This window comes from Lissotriton helveticus, chromosome 5_1 (genome assembly GCF_964261635.1).
Source record: "Lissotriton helveticus chromosome 5_1, aLisHel1.1, whole genome shotgun sequence".
Lineage (NCBI taxonomy): Eukaryota > Metazoa > Chordata > Amphibia > Caudata > Salamandridae > Lissotriton > Lissotriton helveticus.
Genome location: NC_136065.1, coordinates 123422944 through 123444349, shown reverse-complemented (window position 1 = coordinate 123444349; position 21406 = coordinate 123422944). Strand labels below are relative to the sequence as shown.

Below are 21406 nucleotides of genomic sequence, written 5' to 3'. Positions count from 1 at the left end.
ACAGAAAGTGAGCACTTGTGGAAAAATACGAGGAGTGAGTCAGAGAGATTGTAAACAGGCTATGCTCCAAAGGAGAGACAAAAAAATAAAATAAATAAAGCCAGCAAGTAGAAAGCAAACAAATGTGCGTACAAATCACAAAGCCAAAAATGATAAGTAATGGGTGAAATTCATTCCCAGGGAAGCTTTCAGAAAGTCCGCACGAAGTCTTTAAGCAACCAGACAGCTGTGCTTAAAATTTAATTTTAAAAAAACCTGCTGGAGTGCTATAAAAAGACATGAAGTATAGGTGTGTGGAGGAAAAAGATTAGGGAGAATCAAGACTGGGCCAGGGCTTAATTTGAGCTGGTGGTTGCCAGTAGGCTTCATTTTTCCCCTTAATAGATTTTCACTCCAAGCAAGATAGTAAAAAACACACAAGGGGAAAATAAGGAGGAAGAGAATGACTGGGAAAAAAAGGTGCCAAAGTGAGAAAACAGGAACCTGCAAGAGGGAAATAAAGGAGAAAGTAGTGTCTGTTGGTGTATAAAAGAGAAGTGAGATGTAATCAGAGCTATGTGGACAATGCTGACATACAGTAATATCGCCCGTGGGCTTCTTAGAAAATCTTTGAGAACTGGTGCAAATTCTTGCACAAATGAACCACTGGACTAGGCAGACTTCGTATTCAGCAACCCTTCTAAGAAAAACTTCGGCTGGCTGACTGGCTGACCTAAAGACTAGGCTTGAGTGTTGTTTTCTTCCTTTGCTTTCAATTTCCTGCTCTCTTGTCCATATTTAACACTTTCTACTCCTGCACTCTCTGCAATGGTTTGCATTTAACCACTTTCTATTATCAAAACTAAGAGTAAGACTGCTTGAAATAAAATTCATCAAGCCAAATGTTCTACCTCTAAGCTATAAACCGGCATTCAAACTCGTGAGAGCTCTGGCGATGCAGCAGTGCACCACCGGAGGCAGAGGGCGCAAGCGTGTGAAGAGACTGATATCTGAAGGAGCGGAAGTGGGTGACATCCGCAAGCGGAATTAGGTCTTTTGGCAGTAATGAATATGCTACTTACCAGTATGCATCTGTTCTTGGCATGTAGGGCTGCTAACATTCATATCTTAGCATTAGATCGCCGCCTAGTGTTGGGTCCGGATGATCGCACATTGTTGTCCTGGAAGAGTCTTCGAAGTATCCTGAGATAGGTGGCTCCTCCCCTGGACTACAGTGCGCATGGGCATCGGCTCCATCCCCAGATTGTTTTTCGCCATTGTGGCAGAAGATGGAGTGAAAAGTGTAAAGGATGTCCATGCTAATGATTGAATACAATAGTATATCTGCAGCTGCGACAGGCACCGGGGAGGAGGGTGGGCGATATGAATGTTAGCAGCCCTACATGCCAAGAACAGATGCATACTGGTAAGTAGCATATTCAGTTCGAGGCATGTGGGCTGCTAAATTCATATCTTAGCATAGAATACATAGCAGTCCCTCCATTAGCGGCGGTTGCCTGTGCCAGCTGCAGAAACCTGAAAAAGTGTCTTGAGAACAGCCTGTCCTACAGCAGCTTGCTGCTTGGAATGCACATCAACACAGTAGTGTTTTGTAAAGGTATGTGGGGTAACCCACGTGGCTGCTCTGCAAATGTCTTCTAAAGGAATGTTCCCCAGGAAAGCCATGGATGCCCCCAATTTGCGTGTGGAGTGCGCCCTTGGGGGCATCGTTAAAGTGCGCTTGGCCTTTTGATAACAGATTTGGATGCACTTAACAATCCACCTGGCTATTCCTGCTTTGGAAATAGGGTTGCCTTTGTGCTGTGGTGAGAAGGCAACAAAAAGTTGTTTTGTTTTCCTAAAGTGTTGTGTTCTGTCTATGTAGTACATTAACGCCCTCCATACGTCTAACGTATGGAGCATTCTTTCCGCTACCGTTTGTGGGTTTTGGAAGAATGCCGGTAAGTCAATAGTTTGGTTGAGATGAAACTGTGACACCACCTTCGGAAGGAATTTGGCGTTAGTACGTAGCACTACCCTATTTGGATGAATCTGAATGAATGGCTCTTGGATTGTGAGCGCTTGTAGCTCACTAACGCGCCTCAGTGACGTAATAGCAATGAGGAAAGCTACTTTCCACGTTAGGAACTGGAGTTCACATGAGTGCAGTGGCTCAAAGGGTGGTCCCATCAGTCTGGTGAGGACCACATTGAGGTTCCACACCGGAGCTGGCGGTGTTCTTGGGGGAATGACTCGTTTCAGACCTTCAAGGAAAGCTTTAATGGCAGGCACCCTGAAGACAGAGAGATGCTGCCTATTCTGAAGATAAGCTGCGATGGCGGATAGATGTATCCGAATAGAAGTGAATGCTAGATTGCACTTGGAAAGATGTAGCAGATAGCAAATGATGTTAGGGATAGATGCATCTAGCGGGTTGATGTCATTGGCTGTACAGTAAATGACAAAACGCTTCCATTTGGCAGCATAGCATGCTCTGGTAGTCGGTTTTCTTGCCTCCTTGATGATGTCCATGCATTCTGGAGGTAGGTGGAGGTATCCAAACTCTAGGACCTCAGGAGCCAGATCGCCAGGTTGAGCTGTTGCGGATCTGGATGCTGAATGTCTCCATGGTTCTGCGTCAAAAGTCTGGGCGTGAGGCGCAGCCTTTGATGCGGCACCACCGAGAGTTCGAGGAACGTGGTGTACCATGCTTGGCGCGCCCACGTTGGAGCAACCAGGATGAGAGTCATCGAGTGCTGCCTTAGCTTTCTTGCCACCAGCGGTATCAGAGGGGCTGGCGGAAAAGCGTACGCAAATCTGCCTGACCAGTTCATCCATATCGCATTCCCTTGCGACTGTGGGTGTGGGAACCTGGCGGCAAAGTGTTGGCATTTTGCGTTTTCGTTTGTGGCAAACAGGTCTATCTCCGGATGACCCCACTGCTGGAAGTACGGGCGGAGTACAGATGGGTGTAGTTCCCACTTGTGCATTTGATGGCTGTATCTGCTGAGCAGATCCGCCATTTGATTGTCCTTGCCCGGGAGGTGTTCTGCCATGAGGAAAATGTTCCTCTGAATGGCCCACTTCCACATGCCCTGAGCCAGATGAGACAGCTGTGGCGAGTGGGTGCCCCCCTGCTTTTGAATGTAGTACATCGCGGTCATGTTGTCCGTCCGGACTAACACTACCTTGTTGCACAGATGTACAATGAAGGACTTGAGTGCCATGAAGATTGCCATCAGTTCCAGATAGTTGATGTGCATCTTCTGTTGCTGCGTCGTCCATAGTCCCTGCACTGTGTAAGTGAGCAGATGAGCTCCCCATCCCTGGAGAGATGCGTCCGTTGTCAGGATAATCTGTGGCACTGGCTCCTGGAACAGTCGGCCCTTGCAAAGGTTGTGTGGAGTCCACCAATGCAGAGAGTCGTATGCCCGACTGGTAACCAACACTAGGTCTGTCAATTGTCCCTGAGCCTGTGTCCACTGATTTGCTAAGCACTCCTGGAGCGGACGCATATGTAGACGTGCGTGAGGGACTATGAAGATGCAGGAGGCCATCATGCCAATCAACTGCATGAACACTCTCGCTGGAAGCGAGTGTTGTGGTCTGAACTTTTGGATTAGCGACTGCATGCTGTCTATCCTGACTTGGTTTGGCTGGGCCATGGCCGTCAGGGTATTGATTGTCGCACCTAGAAACTGCCGGACATGCGCCGGCTGAAGATGCGACTTTGGGTAGTTCAACGAGAAGCCCAGATTGTGAAGGAGGTGAATGGTAGTCGACATGTCTGCGGCGCACTGTTGTTCCGACTTGGCTTGAACGAGCCAGTCGTCTAGGTAGGGGTAGACATGGATGTTCTGCCTCCTGAGGTGCGCCGCCACTGTCGCCAGACACTTGGTAAACACTCTTGGGGCTGTGGTCTCTCCGAAGGGTAGGACCTTGAACTGATAATGCTTGCCTTGGATAGTGAATCTGAGGTATTTTCTGTGGGACGGGTGTAGTGGAATGTGGAAATAAGCATCCTTGAGGTCTAAGGTTGCTAAGAAGTCCCCTTGTTTTAGCAAGGGAAGAATCTGTTGCAGTGTAAGCATATGGAAATGTTCTGATAGTATATACAGGTTGAGGGGACGCAGATCTAGAATGGGTCTGAGAGATCCGTCCTTCTTTGGAATAAGGAAGTACAGGGAATATACCCCTGTGCCCTCCTCCTCCACCGGCACGAGCTCGATAGCGCCTTTTTGCAGCATCACCACTACTTCCTGCTGCAATAAGTGCAAATGCTCTGCGGACATAGGCCGTTGCCTTGGTGGAATGTTGGGTGGAGTGGACTTTAACTCTAGACAATAACCGTACTGGACAAGTTGACGCACCCACCTGTCTGTGGTGATGTTTCTCCAGACGGGCAGGAACTGCTGTAGTCTCCCCCCGACAGGTGTTAGGTGGTCGGGGGGCAGTGACAGAGAGTCACTGTTTGTTCGGGGCAGAGGAGCGGGAGTTGTTGTTTCCTTTTCCACGTCCTCTGGTACTGTTTCCTCGGTAACCCCCTTTGTTTTGCTTGGGGTACGAGGATTGTGCTCCACCTCTGGAGAATTGTGACTGTTGACCCATCTGTCCTCTGGTGACTCCACGTGCACCTGAGCGACGAAAATTGTTGCCACGAAACTGTTGTGATTGTAGGCCCCCCATAGACTTAGCAGTTTCGGTGTCTTTCTTAATTTTTTCTAGTGTGGTGTCCACATCTGGACCAAACAGTCTATCAGGATTGACTGGCTGATTAAGAATGGTTGTCTGAATGTCAGGTTTAAACCCCGATATGCGGAGCCACGCCTGTCGTCTCAGCATGACGCTAGTGTTAATGGCCCTAGCTGCTGTGTCTGCGGCATCAAGTGCACACTTTATGGCTGCGTTGGAGATCAGTTTTCCCTCTTCTATAAGCAGTTTGGTGCCCTCTTGAAACTGCGAAGGCAGGTGTTCTATAACCCGCTCTAGGGTGTCGTAATGCGCCCTATCATAACGTGCCAAGAGTGCCTGTGTATTTGCAATATGCCAAAAATTGGCAGCCTGTGCAGCTACTCTTTTGCCTCCTGCCTCTAGCACTTTGGACTCCTTATCCGGGGGAGGAGCTTCACCCGTTGTTTGTGAGTTGGCCCTTTTGCGGGCATTTGCGACCACCAGGGAGTCAAGCGGCAACTGTCCCCGAATGTATGCAGGGTCTGCAGGTGCTGGTCTGTACTTCTTTTCGATACGTGGATTGACCACTCTCGCCCTGGTAGGTTCCTTAAAGATGTCCGCAGCATGTTTGAGGACCCCTTTGAGCATAGGCAGTGTCTTTACTGTCCGTTCAGAGACTGAAAAAGTGTCAAATAGAAAGTCTTCTTCTACTGGGTCAGCATGCATGTCCACATCATGATTAGCAGCTGCCCTTTCAATGAGTGCATGAAAACCTGCAGAATCTTCTGTTGGGGATGCACGTGCAGTGAAAGGCTGTGGGTCTTGCCCCACATCTTGGGTGCCTTGGTCACCAATGTCATCATATGAATCCGGCTGTGCATCTGGTTCATTGATGGGGAAAGTGTATTGGTCATCTTCAACATATCCTTCACCCTCAGAGTGGTCTGGGGAAGGAGTTGGGCTCCTTCTTGGAGGAGGCTGGATAGGTTCCATGAGGCCTGAAGCGTCTTCAGGAAGCCTCTTTTTCTTTAGGGGGATGACATAGGAGTCCACTGGCTGTGAAGTGATCCTCCTCTTGTAAAGGGTCAATTTGCCCGTGTCTGCGTCGATAAAACGCTCTGAATCCTCTTCAGAGTCGAGTACCCGACTTGAAAGTGCCCCTGCCGTAGAAGAATCCGACTTCTTTGGCGTCGATTTTGTTGAAAAGGCCTTCGGCGTCTCTTTTGGCGGCAGAAGGAAGAGGAGTTTACCCGCAGGCTTCACCGGAATGTCCATCGGCTTCTGTGGCGATGACATCGGAGCCGGCGTAGCAGAGGCCTTCTCCCTGATTCTCTGTAGTGAGCGGCGACGAGGGACGCGTCACTTACAGCGGCCCTTGGCGCCGACGAGGAGGTCTTGACCTTGCCCTCGGATCCGACGTCCTGTTGGCCCTTCTGAGTCTTGGACGACGATGCCGCAGCCGCCGACCCAGAGTCCTTGGACCGATGCGCAGATGTGCCAGCCTTCGATCCGTGTGATTTTGTCGGCTCCATCACCACCACGCGTCCGACTAACGGAGTCCCAGTCGGAACCGGAGCCGTGTCGCTGGCTTTGGTGGGCTTTGACGGCGTCGCAGCCGTTGACCCGTGCCGATTACCCTTCTTAGAGGATCCCTCCTCTGGCGCCGATTTCGACCCTGTGGAATCGACAGATTTCTTCGACTTTTGTGGACCGGAGGTCGACGGAGTCGATGAAGCAGCGGGAGTCGTCGTTTTTGGTGGGACGGCCGCCATCTTAGGGTCGTTCGAATCGATAAGTTTCGGTTTCGTTTTCGGGTCGGCCATTTTAGGTGTAGTCGATACCGAAGGTTTCAGTTTCGGTTTCGATACGGGCTGCGCAGCAAGTATGTCCGTGGCCGGGCCTGAAGGCGGGGCCGAGGCTTGCGGTACGGGGTCTTGGGTAAGGCCGACAGGCGATCCCGTGACCCGATCTTGATCTTCGTAACCTTCGGGGCATAGCTCGTCCCCTGAGCTATCTTCCGCGGCCCCATAAATTTCTTCGACGTCCCCTACCTCGTCGACGTATTCAAGGCCTTGATCCACGACTCCGTCGTCGTCCTCCGGATCTGCCTCGACCTCCGTCTCGGGCGGGGAGATTTGAAGATGATGGCTCTGGTCCTCCTCTTCTCGGTCGCCGAAGATGTTTTCTGGAGCCGGGGCCGCTTGTCTGGCCTCAAGGCGCACCGCGCGCCGAAGTTTGAGTGTCTTCTTTGACCTGAATTTTGCGCAGGCCCTGCAGTTGTCTTCGTTATGGTCTGGTGAAAGGCATTTGTTACAGACCGGGTGCACGTCGATATGTGGGTATTTGGACCCACAGAGCGGACAGTACTTAAACGGACTCCGCTCCATGCTGGAATGTTGCGTCGTGTCGCGATGAGAAGGCCTCGATGTCCGAAGAGTGCAAGCACTCCGTTGATTCCGACTCCAAGAGACGGAAGAACTCAAGACCGTGCGCAAACAATACCGACGCAAAGAATACAAGGCCTTTTGGCCGTAAAAAGTTAGTTTTTCTCGGTTCCGACAGAGAGACGTCGAGACCGCATCCGAACCCAATGGCGGAAAAAAACAATCTGGGGATGGAGCCGATGCCCATGCGCACTGTAGTCCAGGGGAGGAGCCACCTATCTCAGGATACTTCGAAGACTCTTCCAGGACAACAATGTGCGATCATCCGGACCCAACACTAGGCGGCGATCTAATGCTAAGATATGAATTTAGCAGCCCACATGCCTCGAACATAACGTTTTCCTTTGAGACTGATATCTGAAGGAGCGGAAGTGGGTGACATCCGCAAGCGGAATTAGGTCTTTTGGCAGTAAATAACGTTTTCCTTAGAGACTGATATCTGAAGGAGCGGAAGTGGGTGACATCCGCAAGCGGAATTAGGTCTTTTGGCAGTAAATAACGTTTTCCTTTATTTAAACTGTACAGAAATTAAACCCAAGCACTGGCTATTCCCACTCTGCGGCTGCCCGAGGCCACCGCAGGAGGCCACTCAAGAGGGCGGCCCTCTAGTATCATTGGGCAACTCACACCCCCACTTCCCCTTGTGGGGGCAGGGACTCTAGGGGAGTCCCTTTCCTGGGCACAGGCAGGGCCGCGCCATGTCCGGTGAGAGACGGGGCGAGGGGTACATAGGCCCCCCTCTCCACGCTGACGACCTCTTTGTCACGCCGGACATGCCACGGTCACTGCTCCGTGAGTCCTTCGGGCGGTTGTGGGCCTGAACAACCGGGGGCTTGCCTTGCTACGCTCCGCCCTGAAAGGGGCGTGGGTAGGAAGGGACCAGGTGTCACGTGATCCGGAAGGAGGATCACCAGAAGGGGCAGCACAGATGGGGTTCACCCCAGTGCTGCTCGGCTCATCAGGCGGGCAGGTGGCAAGAATGCTGCCTGCCCTTGGATCGCCTGTAAGATAACCCACCATATTACATAACGTTGTATGTAATAAACTTGCAGCAATTTTTCCCAATACAATACCTGTGCCGTGTGTACTTATTTTTATGCATGCCATGTGCTGGGGGGTGGGGAGAGTCGCCATGATGGTACTATATTTTAGTACACAGTTTCATGAAATGAAATTTGAAACCTTGAAGGTGTGCTGGGAAAAAAATATAAAAATGTGGTATGTTACCCTTTTCACATCAATGAATCACTGTTTTATACTACAGTGTGTAAGAAATAATCTGAAATAAAGCAAAAAGATACCTAAAAAAAACAAGCTTTGGGAAAGCCAATCGGTCTTGCCATTAGCACCTACTGACTTTGCCAATGGTTTCAGTCATACGGCACAGCATTACCGATGCTATACCACACAGCTACATAAAAAAAAAAAGCCTTCTGACGTGGTTTACTGTGTAATGGTGCAAACGTGATCACCATGCATGCACGCACTCACAAAATGAGGTGCTTGCTTTTTATTTTATTTTTCATTACCGATCTGAGTTTGATTGGTAACTAAAAACCAAAAAATACACAAGAGTTTTTGTGTTTTTAAGGCGGCCGGGGGGATTCAAAACAGGGGAAGTAACACAGGGGCGGAAGCAAATCGAGGTGTAAGCAACAAGGGGGAGCGGAAGCAACACAATGGCGCGGTGGGGAATGCAACACAGGGGGCTGAGGAGGGGAAGCAACATTGTCTAAAGATAACAACGTGGAACTGGCAGGGAGAAAGCATACGGGGTGAGAACACGACTTGGGGAAGAAGTTCAAGGGCAAGAGGACACATGGGAAACAATTGTAAAACATATGCACTCACGTACAGTGCTTAAACAATAAGAAAGACGTAGCACCTGAAAAAGCGAGCACTGGAAGTGCACAGTAATGCGTCCATGATCCAGGGGAGGGGAATATACAAGAAGAGGAAGGGAAGCCCACACAGCTGATGAATAAGAAGCAAGCAAATGAGAGTGACAATGAAGACAACCAAAGGTAAGCAATGGGCGGGCTCTTATCCCACTGTAAACTTACAACAGTGTTGCAACAAAACAGTTAATGCGGGTAGTTAGCAAGACTTAACAAGTGGGGACACAGACTGAAACCAGCAATCTATTGCCTGCAGTCAAATGCTCTACCGCTGAGCAATATCCACACCCAAAATAACTGCTTTCAATGAGTAAACTGCATCTCTAGTGTACTGTTGACTGTATTCTGCTTGTTACTAGAGAGTTTGCGAAGGCTGAAAAATTTGTACTTCAGTAGTAGGAGTATAGTTATTTTGACAAATAACTATTTTACAACTGCTTAGGTCTTTAAACTTCAATACTTTAGCAAGCACTCTTGAACCCACATTTTACAGTACAGAGACAATTCCATGTGCACCGCAGTGATGATATGATATATGATATGATAAATGGGACTAGTAAAGCGCACGTTCACCTACGGTTTCTTGGCGCTGGAGTGGGAGGGCTGTGCGGTACATCGTGGGGCGAACTAGTTGTGAGCTAACGAGAAAAGCCAGGTTTTGAGTGATTTTCTGAAGTGAGCATAGGAAGTGAGAAGGCGGAGTGCAGGAGGGAGAGACAGGATGTTCTATAAAAAAAACTTTTGAAAAGACGCCACCTGAATTTAAAAGGGTCTAGGATGAGGAGAGTAGACTTTTACAGTGGACCTTGTGATCTGTAATCAAATGCTCTACCACGTAGCTATACCCTTCGGAAGTTTGAGGTTATTGTTGTTTACATAAACAACATACTAGCAGTTTAATATACAAGGGTTTGTTGGAAGTGACAGAAACAAAAGTATAATACAAATATTGAATTAGTACAAGACAGGGTACATTGGTAGTAGCAGTTAAAATCAGAAAAGGATTGCCCGAGTGGCAGTTCCCCACGATTTCGACAGGGGCAACAGTAGGACTGGGCTATTCGTGAGACCATGCAAGACAGCGGCAGCTCCTCTGGTGGAGAAGCGTCGCCCCACTGCTCTCAGCAGTGAAGAAAGGAAAAAATGAAATGATAATAAAACATGGTATTATCATTTTTTTTTACCTTGCTGAGTCAAGTCCGCGTCGGGGCGGGGTCAGGCCATCCGCATCGCAGCAACATCGGTGGCACCATTGCAAATGCATGTCTTAGGATGGCCAAACCGCCATGCGCATTTAGATCTCTCCACCTGAGTTGTGTTGCACAGTCAGGTGGAGACAGGAAAAGAATCCTATGCTCTGACTGAGCAGCAAACCAGGCCGCAAATGGTGCTGCTCTCAGGCAGGGTATTACCAGCATGAGAGCAGTGTATGGATTGGTCTAGGGAGCCTGCCGGAAGTCAAGAGGAGCAGAAGAGGACCGAGACGGCGGCCAGGAGGTAAGTGTTTTTTAATTAATTTATTTATTTTTCCCCACGCTCTCCCCACTCTTTTCTCAAAGCAGCGGCTACTAATGCAAGAATACATTCAAAGTGAAAGCAACTGGTGTTTATGTATCTGTCCTGGGAACAGTGGCTTTAGAGTTGACTGGTAGACCCGTGAAACTGAAGAAAACTACTTTGTGGGCGGATATGCTCCTTCTGAAAGGAAAGAATGCCATCCCTCACAGTGAAGTTAGCCATTGGCTGAAGTGGGCTGAACCACTGCTCCACACTGTAACCTGTAATGGGTGGAAGAAAAATGTGAATGACACAACAACAAACCAAAAAATTAAAATATCACTGACCATGTCATTAGTGATATAATATGCGAGGTCATAAGCAGTGCATTACTGGGGCGCGAGTTATAGTTAGCTGAGCTAACTATAACTGCTAAATTTCACTGGTTTTGTACGAGTGAAATCTGAGCCTAACTATAACCCTCTGTAACCTTTGTTTTTTTCAGGGAATTTCTAACGTTTTTTTTTAATGGGTAATGGTCTTTGCAGAGTTGTGGAGAAAGGGGGCGGTGCCTCTGACCAGCTCACAGAAATCTTGATGTGTAGGACTTGCAAAAGGAACAGGACTGCTTCTTGGCCCTCAAGAACCCTCAGCATCCAAGAGGACGTCATTCCCCAACCAGAGGACACGTTTACAGAGTGGTGGAAAAAGGGGATCTGGCCTCCGAAGACCTCTTAGAAATCCGGCTGTGTGGGAATTACAGGAGGTAACAGGAGGGGTTGTTCGCATCCAAGGACCCCCAGCAGCAAAGGGGACTTCATCCCCCAACTAGTAGTGCATCAGGAGGCGTGTATGCAGAGTGGTAGAGAAAGGGTGCGGGCCACCGCTCTCAGAAATCACGCAGTGTGGGACTTATTGAAAGTAACAGGAGGAGTAGTTGGCCCACAAGGACGTCTTTGGGGGCCAACAACTCTTCAAATGCGCCCCCTGGCACATTGATGGTTGGGGGATGAAGTCCTCTTGGTTCCAGAGGGTCCTTAGGGGCCATCAAGCCCTCCTGTTACCTTCAGTAAGGCCCACACAGCGAAATTGCTGAGAGGTTTTTAGAGGCCACTCTCCTTTTTTCAGCACCCTGTAAACGTGCCTCTGTTGCCCGGGGGATGAAGTCCCCTTGGGTCCAGAGGGTCCTTGGGGGCCAACCACTGCTCCTGTTGCCTCCAGTATTTCCCACAAAGCGGTATTGCTGAGAGGTCTATGGAGGCCACGCCCCCTTTTCGCAGCACTCATGTCGCTTTGGTTTTGTCTCATTGGGTCTGTGCTCTCCAAACTGCCTTGCCCGTACCCTCTGCTTCTTCTCATCTGCCCTCATTTTCTTCCCGTGGTGCCTCCCCTACAGTTAAAAATTGACATATCTTTTCACATTGCCACCTCAGCCAATTTCATAGAGCCCTTGAACAAATCTTGTATTGTGTTGGTTTTATTACAACACCAGATACCTCTTAATATGCCCCATTATCAAGAGGCATTTATGGACAATAGCATTACAGAGACTCAGCCAGAACAACCCACCTCAACATTTTTAAAGTGAACATTACTTTGTCTCTCAAAAAGAACCAACCACTAAGGAATTATTCTGCAACAACTATAGTTTTGGTCATCCTTAGTCAGACTCAATTACATGACAACAATTATTTTTAGTCAACCTTACCCAAACTTAATCTTAATCCTAACAGTAATATTAACCCAACTGAACTTTCACTCTGGCCCTTTCTCTGATCTGAGTGCAATCCTAAACCTAAACAGCATCTAGCACTAATACGCCCCCTTATTTCTTTTGTAATCACAAAAATATTGAATTCCTTAATGTTTACATTTTTTCATTGCAACACAACTAAAGCTGATATATTTTTTGTTCCAGGTTTTTTCCATTCTATTAATTTGGAAGGATAGTTACTTGGAAATACTGTGTCCCATGTGCAGCTACTCCATCACAGCTGGGGGTGGATATTATATCCATATCTATAGCCATCTGAATGAACCCATTTAACATCACCTAATAATATAGAGGATTACTAGAGGTTTGCCCTTAGAGACTATGGGCTATTCTCATGTCACGATCCAGCTCAAGCTGGGTCAATCAATGTTTTTGTTTTCGCCAAGGCCTAACATGCACAACTGTTCTCCAGCCTAATAGACAAAGATAATATGGATCTTCAAGATACTATAAGTATTGTTCACCCAAATCTAAAATATCTTACCTTATAAACATTCGAAATCCTGTAGGCCCCATCTTCTTCATTCCTTTAATGCCAAGAAATCGAATAAAAAGGGAAGCAACACGTTCCACCACTCTCAGGTAGGTGAACTGCTTGGCGTACTTTGGGAACACTTGTTTGAGACAAAGAGATGGTAGGCTGGTCTCTAGAATCACGGCAGCATCTGGATCTAATTTCTCTGGCGAGCCAAGTGGCTGTATCTCCTTCTTGACATCCAATGGCTTCTCAGGCGGAATCAACCTATTTCAACATATGAGAAACACAACCTAAGCACAACAGACCTTGAAGTAGAGGATAATAAAAGAAAGCTTCCTCTTCAGAAAGTGATAAACACATTTTAATAAATCTCAAAAACTAACCTAATTTATGTTTTTTTAAAGGTTTTTTTACACAAATCTCCATATAACAAAATAACACTAAAGCTGGATATTTCATTCTAAAAACCTGAAGACGCGGAATCATATTTCTAAAAGTAAATATGGGTTGTCAATATACTGGGCGTACCACCATGAGTAGTTGACATGCTTAATATTGAGGAGTGCTCTTTTATTAAATTAAAAGTATCAAGCATTTTAACTGGCAGGGCATTTGTTTGTTTTCGGGTTGGGAACGGACTGCTAAGCTAATTCAGTCTACTGTGTGATAATACATGCATTGATGGGACAGCTCAACCTCACTTGTATCAACATTTAAAAAAATTTAAAGAACAATTTTGCACTTGGTAATATTTACCCAATCCTAGATTCAATTTGTAACTTAGGATAAATATTTGCAATGTATCTTTTTCATAAATATGAATAATTTACAAAAGAGGTCTCATATGACATGTAGAGTAGGTATTCGCAGCAGTAAAAGTACACACAGTCTTTCAGAGAAAGAGGTTAACCACAGGTCAGCTCTGTGCAACAATTCAGCTAGAAACCAAAATCTTGAATTATTAATTCTTGATCAATTGCTAAACCTAGATGCACCGATTCTATGTTGTACAAGTGGAAGGCTTCCCTTCTTCGTAATAGAAATGCATAGTGGAATGTTCTGTTATTTTAGTAACCCCACCTCCCCCCTACACACACACACACACACACACACACACACACATACACCTCATAGATCACCTCCTGTGTCAACAGAGAGGCTATTTTACCACGGGGCACAGATCTTGGTCTCAATAAAATAAGGAGACAGCGGTCGCCTAGACTAGAGAAGAATCATCTCTGCCAAAACCTAGTCCAAAAAGATAACACGACTTCTCTGTGTCTTATTATAATTATATTCATATGGGCCTGATACACATAGCTAAAACTAAGGATTGTAAGCAGCATAATTTATGCAAGCAAATTCAGGATTCACAATATGTGAATTTGCACTAGTAAATGGACTTTCTGACATCATATTTTACCTATACTCCATAATATTTCAATGTAAGCAAATCTCACTGTGGCGAGGAGCGTGCATTTTGGGCATGAACTTCCACAAAAGGAGGAGGACAACACAGTGGAAAACAAGTACAGTAGATCAGAAGCTGAGATGATGGTAGTCCATGAGAGAGAATGAAGTGGTGGTAGTAAGAGAGTGAAGGTGACTCAAAAAAGGAGCAGGATAAGTGTTGTCAGTAAGGGTCAGAGCATGACTGAGGAAAAGAGGAGAGGCAAGAGGGAAGGGGACGGTAGGCTATATTGTGTCCATTTTTGCAATAAAAATGTCCATGACTGACATGATGTAGTGATTCTTAGCATTAAGGTGGGTAGCCATGGCACAATGAAGGCTCTGACATAATGGTGGACGTCCATGTCATACTGTAGGTGTTTTTAGTATTAGGTTGGGCATTTGTGGCATGACATGGTAATACCTGGGCTGGTGGAGCAGTCACTGTCAATGGGATGACTTTGTACCAGGGAAATTACAAGCTGACATTTGGGGACCATGCATGAAAGCTGATTTTTAAGGCACACAGTGAAGATTTTCTTTGAGTGTGTTAATACAATTTGGAAAGTGCATATTTGATAGAAAACATGTACTCCGAGAAAGCAATATACTGATATTTAAAAAATAAATACAAAATAAACAATCTAAAACATATTTAAAGTTGCTCTTTGAATGATAGTTCAAACTTATTCAAAGAGATTTATAGCTGTTAGTATTTCCTTCGTGCTGGTGGGCACTTTCTGTTTTTAATGTTATTTCATTAGTCACATGGAGCCATTTTAAATTGATGTTATAAAGCTTTTCCTGGCATCGCTGTTAGTAACCCTGTCATATGCTTTGGGGTGGTTGGTGTTCTACTACAATATTTCGGTTTAAATGTTGTCCAGCCACAGTACTGTATCCAGAATATCGGCAATTGCAGTAAAATTAAGATAAGTATTTATAAGTTCATTTCATTTATATTCTTAACTACATGTCTATTTATCTTGAAGATAGATGCCTCTCCAAGTATGTAGATGTGGATTTAAGAATAGCAGATCTATACATAACTATATATATATATGTACTTTCATGATATTACATAGTCATATTCTGGAAATATTTTGAAAGGGTCCTATTTTGTCACTTGATATTTTGACATGCATCTGGTTGGTCTCTACTATTAATCACGCAAGGTGTGGTCACTATTGTATTTGATGGACCACTACTATTACAATGGTCACAGTCATTAGTAGCTCTGGGCTATTTTCAATTACCAAACGTAGCTCTTGTTATAGAAACCTTTGGAGAGACCTGGTCTAGAGACTCTAATATGGAGTTAGCATGCTCGCCTGGCAACCAAATACCTGCTCTAGACGCCAGACAGTGATGGCGGACCGGACTTAAATGGCGCATTAATGCACTGTCTTAAAAAAAACTAGCCTGTTTGAATGAATTCCAATGATGTATAATGTATTGCTAACTTATATTGGACTCATGTGTTGTGCTATTAAAGAAAATAATAACAATAATTAAAACAAAAAAAAACTAGCACATTGTGGGTAATAATAAATGTGATATATTTCATCAAGACCTAAAGGCACACACTTTTGGTTTTCATGGGGTACATTAACAAGTTGACAGAAACATGTAATCAGATATAGTTATTCTATTTCATTTCAGTTGCTCATAAAACATTTTTTCTATTGTCAGCATGGAAGAAAGATGTATGCAGGGACACCCAGAGCCTAATTCAGGGCAGTGACAGCGCCTGCATTTAAATGGTTGGTCTCTCTCTACTAGGGAGTGGCTGCTCTGTCAAAGTATGGACGCACTGATAGTCTCCAGAGAGTCACTCATTCCTTCTCACGCTAAGAGTTTGGAATTCACAGACATTGTGTGGAGCCTTGACCCTACTTCTCTCGTAGCAGGGGTACGAAAGAGCAAAGATCTCCCTTAGGAAAGGTTCTGGCAGCATATGGGGCAACGATTTGGAGGATATAACAGATCCTCAGGGATCCAAGTGCCCGACAGTCTGGAAATAAGCCACGTCTGTGCATTCAGTAGGTACAGTCAGGTTGGTATAATGTATAAATTGTCCATCCGAGCACTCGATCGATATCAAGAAAAAGTTATTTCTGGTTTTCACCAATCCATTTAATATCCAATATCTTCAGTTGTATTCCAATCATACATCCAAAATTATGAAACGATGCAGCCAACACGTGTTTCGTCCGGTCAGTAGGACCTTTGACTTCCTCAGGGCTGCAACCCAAGATAACCACAATAAGTAACATTTCCTATATACAATATATACAGTTTAACCAATTTATATCCTACTCTCCAATAGGTTTTCTAGAGAGATAAAGGGATACATCCACAGACCGTAGAAAACTACATAGTAAGTGTTGAAAGAGAGGACATGTAAGCCACAATCGTGCTTTCATCAGTACTGTCTTGTATTAAGTCATAAAGTAAAATTAGAATGAACAACTATCGTTCTAACACAAGCAAAAAGATTTTATATATACTAAGGGTTCCCTGGTGATGCCACAGATGCTAGGTCCACGCACAATGAAACTAAATATGTCAATTTAATGAGTACTCACTCTGACTCTACACAGTAATGTAGATGTCATACCCCATCATCAATGACAATAATCCTCCCGCACCAGGTTATCTGTATACTGTGTGCCCTCACCTCCAAGCGTAATTTTCCAGCACCGTGTTCCAAACTGTATGCGAATATCTAATCACGTAACATCCTGCAATTATTTCGAGAAAATATATGTATATATCATATATCAAGTACTGCTATTTTATACAATGTTTATATCTCCATTGGTCACAATTGGACCATATTATGTTCTAATGTTACAGTTCTTACCTCCTAATCTCGTTATATTCCAATCTCTTGGTATTCCAATCCTATCCCTCGCATTACACGTGTACGTGTCTGTAAATAAAATGCATACTGATAAGATATCCAATCTTACTCTCCTTGATAACGTGAGGATTATTCTTTACTCCTGCTTACCGTTTAGTTTAGTCTCCTCGCGTATAAAGTGGCGTTCTGCGTCGGCGCCATCTTGTAATGGTTATTTATACCCCGTAACAGCTCAAGTCCTACTTCACTGTCCCCACCCGGAGTAACGGTAATTCATTATCACATTAGTTATTACTGTTGATCTAAACAGTAGAAAATATCTCTAGTGGTACGTACACTTAGAATTCATCTCAGTAGCCGAACCGTATTATAAGTCAGGTAGTTCGTAAATCTACTCCGCTCACGTAGGTTCAAAATTTGAGGTCTCATATCTTTTGGGTATTTCACTCTGTATTGTGGTAAACCACACATACTAATTGTGTCATATTATCATGTTGTGATATATACATTTAATCGGACAACCGGTATTCTGCTGTATCGGTATGTCACAAACACGCGCCATCTTGAGTCAGGCATCTTATCGTTAACAGAAATACCCAGTATACTCAATTAGAGTCTTCATACAGTAATAGTTTTTGACTAACTGTCGTACCGTTCACATTTTCCCAGTCCTCACATTAGTAACATAACTCCAGTATTCATTGCTTGTTTAACCCCGACATCCGCAGCATCCTCAGCCACCCATTCCACACACAGTTATTAAGCAAATTGTTCACAAAACACGAAAAGAAGAAAAAAGCGTCGGAGAAGTATAACAGAGTGGCGGAAAAGTAAAAACTAAATACAAAAATTGTTTAAGAGTAGTCCATTTTCATCATATAAATTCTATTCCATAAGTACTTAGAAACACATTATCTCTAAATCCGAGCTGTCATTGTCTAGAGACAAGATAATTAACATATTGCTCCATCCTTTAGTCAATAACTGCGATAATTGCGGTAAGTTAATGAATGGGGACCATGGTACTAATATGTCAATGTTATCAAAAAGTGATAACTAGTTGTTAGTTCAGCCCTGTCTGACATATATGCATACCTACTGTCCTAAGTAAAATTCAAATTCATGGTCAACATTGAGCCCACATTCCACGGCTTTCAATTTGATCAGCCATAAAACTTCCCTTCTTCTCAATGTTAAAAGTCTGTTTCCCCCACGGGGGTCGGGCTTAATGTGATCAATCCCATGATAGGAAAAAGTGTGTTGCTCCTGATTGTCATAATTCTGAACTATGTGAGATGCAATCGGATAACGCGTGTCCCCATTTTTTAGGGCTCTAAAGTGCTCAGCCATTCGATCTCTCAGCCTCCTGATAGTACTCCCCACATATATCTTACCGCACGTACAAGTAATAACATATACCACAAATGTAGTATCACAATTGATAAACATTCCAATCGTGTAATCACCTGAGTCATTGTAATTGAACTTTTGAACCTTCTTTTTAGCCCATCTGCATGAGACACATCTCCCACATTTGTAAAAGCCTTTAAAACTGTTTAGCCAATCTGTTTTAGTCAATTTATCAGGGTAACTAGGACTTAACATATTCCTCAAAGTATTTCCCCTCTTGAAGGTCAGACTCGGTCTATCATGAATAAATGGTCTCAGGTCCTGATCCATAAAAAGAAGATGCCAATGTCTGTTAAGAATGGAAAAGAGTCTAGAGCTGCCCAGACCATAATTTGTTATTAGTCTGACCTTCTGATCCTTCGCTCTTGATCCTCTAGTTTGTCTAGTTAAAGTAGATTTCCTTTTGACTTTCTTAGCTCTGGAAACTGCAGTTTTGATTACATCCTGTCTATATCCACGATTCAAAAATCTATCCGTCATATCGGCTAAATTCCTGTCAAAATCAAGATCAAGAGCACAGTTACGTCGGGCCCTGATCAGTTCACCATAAGGTATGCCATTCTTCTGACTGCTGGGATGGCAACTCTCAGCATGCAGAATCGCATTACAGCTCGTTGGCTTCCTGTACATCCTACTCTTAATCTTGTCTCCTTCTATAAACAGCTCCACATCCAGAAAAGTAATACTCTGGCTGTCGTAAGCCGTTGTAAATCTGAGATTATATACATTGTCATTCAAATAATCAAAGAAACCCTTCAGTCTCTCCACTGTACCTGTCCAAATTAACAGGCAGTCGTCTATAAATCGACCCCAATAGTGAATATGTTGTATCCACTCACTCCCTTCTTGGCCCCAGATTCGCTCCGCCTCGAACCAACCCATAAATAGGTGGTGCGGGAGGATTATTGTCATTGATGATGGGGTATGACATCTACATTACTGTGTAGAGTCAGAGTGAGTACTCATTAAATTGACATATTTAGTTTCATTGTGCGTGGACCTAGCATCTGTGGCATCACCAGGGAACCCTTAGTATATATAAAATCTTTTTGCTTGTGTTAGAACGATAGTTGTTCATTCTAATTTTACTTTATGACTTAATACAAGACAGTACTGATGAAAGCACGATTGTGGCTTACATGTCCTCTCTTTCAACACTTACTATGTAGTTTTCTACGGTCTGTGGATGTATCCCTTTATCTCTCTAGAAAACCTATTGGAGAGTAGGATATAAATTGGTTAAACTGTATATATTGTATATAGGAAATGTTACTTATTGTGGTTATCTTGGGTTGCAGCCCTGAGGAAGTCAAAGGTCCTACTGACCGGACGAAACACGTGTTGGCTGCATCGTTTCATAATTTTGGATGTATGATTGGAATACAACTGAAGATATTGGATATTAAATGGATTGGTGAAAACCAGAAATAACTTTTTCTTGATATCGATCGAGTGCTCGGATGGACAATTTATAGCTTGTACCTCTGTGGTTGATCTGTGGGGTTGTGGTAACCATCCCCCTCATTCTTTGAGCACCATATTTACATTTGATTCAAGGACTTTACTTGTACCTTAACTGTGCTGAGCGCTCATACTAACTGTTACCGCGTAGGTTGGTATAATGTGACTGCTGCTTGGCAGACATACAATACTCTGGATGTTTTAAGTCATTAATCACAAATTATTCTTAAAATGCCTACCAAATGGGGTCTATTTGTTTTAGCGTACCAGGAGGGAGCTTGCGCCATTGGCCAAGGCTCTTGGCATTCACGCAAAGTTAATTCAGTTCCTGTATGCTTACCGGACCAGGACACCAAGCAACTACCTCATCCAAGTGGACATTTATGGCACTTAGGTTGTATGGACTACATACCTGCTTTCATATGACTAGGCCAACAAACGCGTGCAAGTATTCCTAAGCAACACTCTGGGTGAACCTTCCAGTATTTGTTGCTTCTGTTTTTTTATTTCACACAGGTATTTCAACAGAGAGTGTTCTTGGTATACGAGATCATACACAGGCATAAACGTTTTGGATGACTTTCACATATAAATTGAGAACTATGTATGTAGCCTAATGACTTTGGATCTGGGAAAGCAGTTTAGAGTTCCGGCGTTGGCTCAACATCCTTTGATTCTGGACAATTCACTTTTATCGCCTGTACTTAAAATAAAATCAATTTGACCTTGTGTAATGCAAACTGGTGCTCTTTTAAGGTGCTCCAAAGACCTTAGGACTTATTCGTAAATATATATAACATATACACATTGAGCCCACAATCTTGTAATACCTGAGGAAGGCAGGAGATGAAACATTGTAATGGAAATATATTTTTGTTCTTTGGTGAGTCTGTCTGTTTGAATCACTTCTTTCTTGGACATTTCATTGGTTTATGACCCATTACATCATTTGAAATCCGTATTTTTGACCTGGTTGGCAGCCTTTTTCTTGTGACCCTTCATCTTCTAGTGTGTGTGTGTGTAAATATACGTGTTTGTGCGTGTATATATATGCATGTATTTGTGTGTATATTTCTCTCTATATGTGTATGAGAGAGAGAGAGACACACGCACACACAAAAAGGCCTCACCCGCACTCTGTGCTGTAGAAGGGGTTTCTCAAATTTGGTAAAATCCCTGGGTTCAGCACCAAGATTTTTTAAAAGCCTTGTGATTTTAGTGAACAGATGCTACAGGCCAGCACCCCACTCTGAAAAGTGTCCAACTTCAGACTCTAGCACATTTTATCCAACATCTTGGACACCGTCCGAGATCGAAGGGTGTGGTCAAAGTTTTGACTTTTACAAACAATTGATGTTATTACAATAAACAAATCGCCCCTGCCTCATGTCTATTGAAGCTGGTTGGGTCACAAACGTTGTAGTTCTAAAAAATGGGTTATGGTTCTGAAAATTTTGTGAAGCACTGTTATGGATTTTC

The 21406-nt window shown here is 44.4% G+C and overlaps 1 protein-coding gene across 2 annotated transcripts in view; it reads right to left on the bottom strand.

Annotated features, from left to right (window-relative positions):
* TTLL11 (tubulin tyrosine ligase like 11) overlaps positions 1 to 21406 on the bottom strand; it is a 623794-nt gene that overhangs the window by 63685 nt on the left and 538703 nt on the right. For both annotated transcript variants that reach the window (XM_078641848.1, XM_078641849.1), the window contains one exon: positions 12748 to 13005. In XM_078641848.1, the coding sequence (XP_078497974.1) occupies positions 12748 to 13005 (258 nt within the window). The remainder of the gene's footprint in view (positions 1 to 12747; positions 13006 to 21406) is intronic.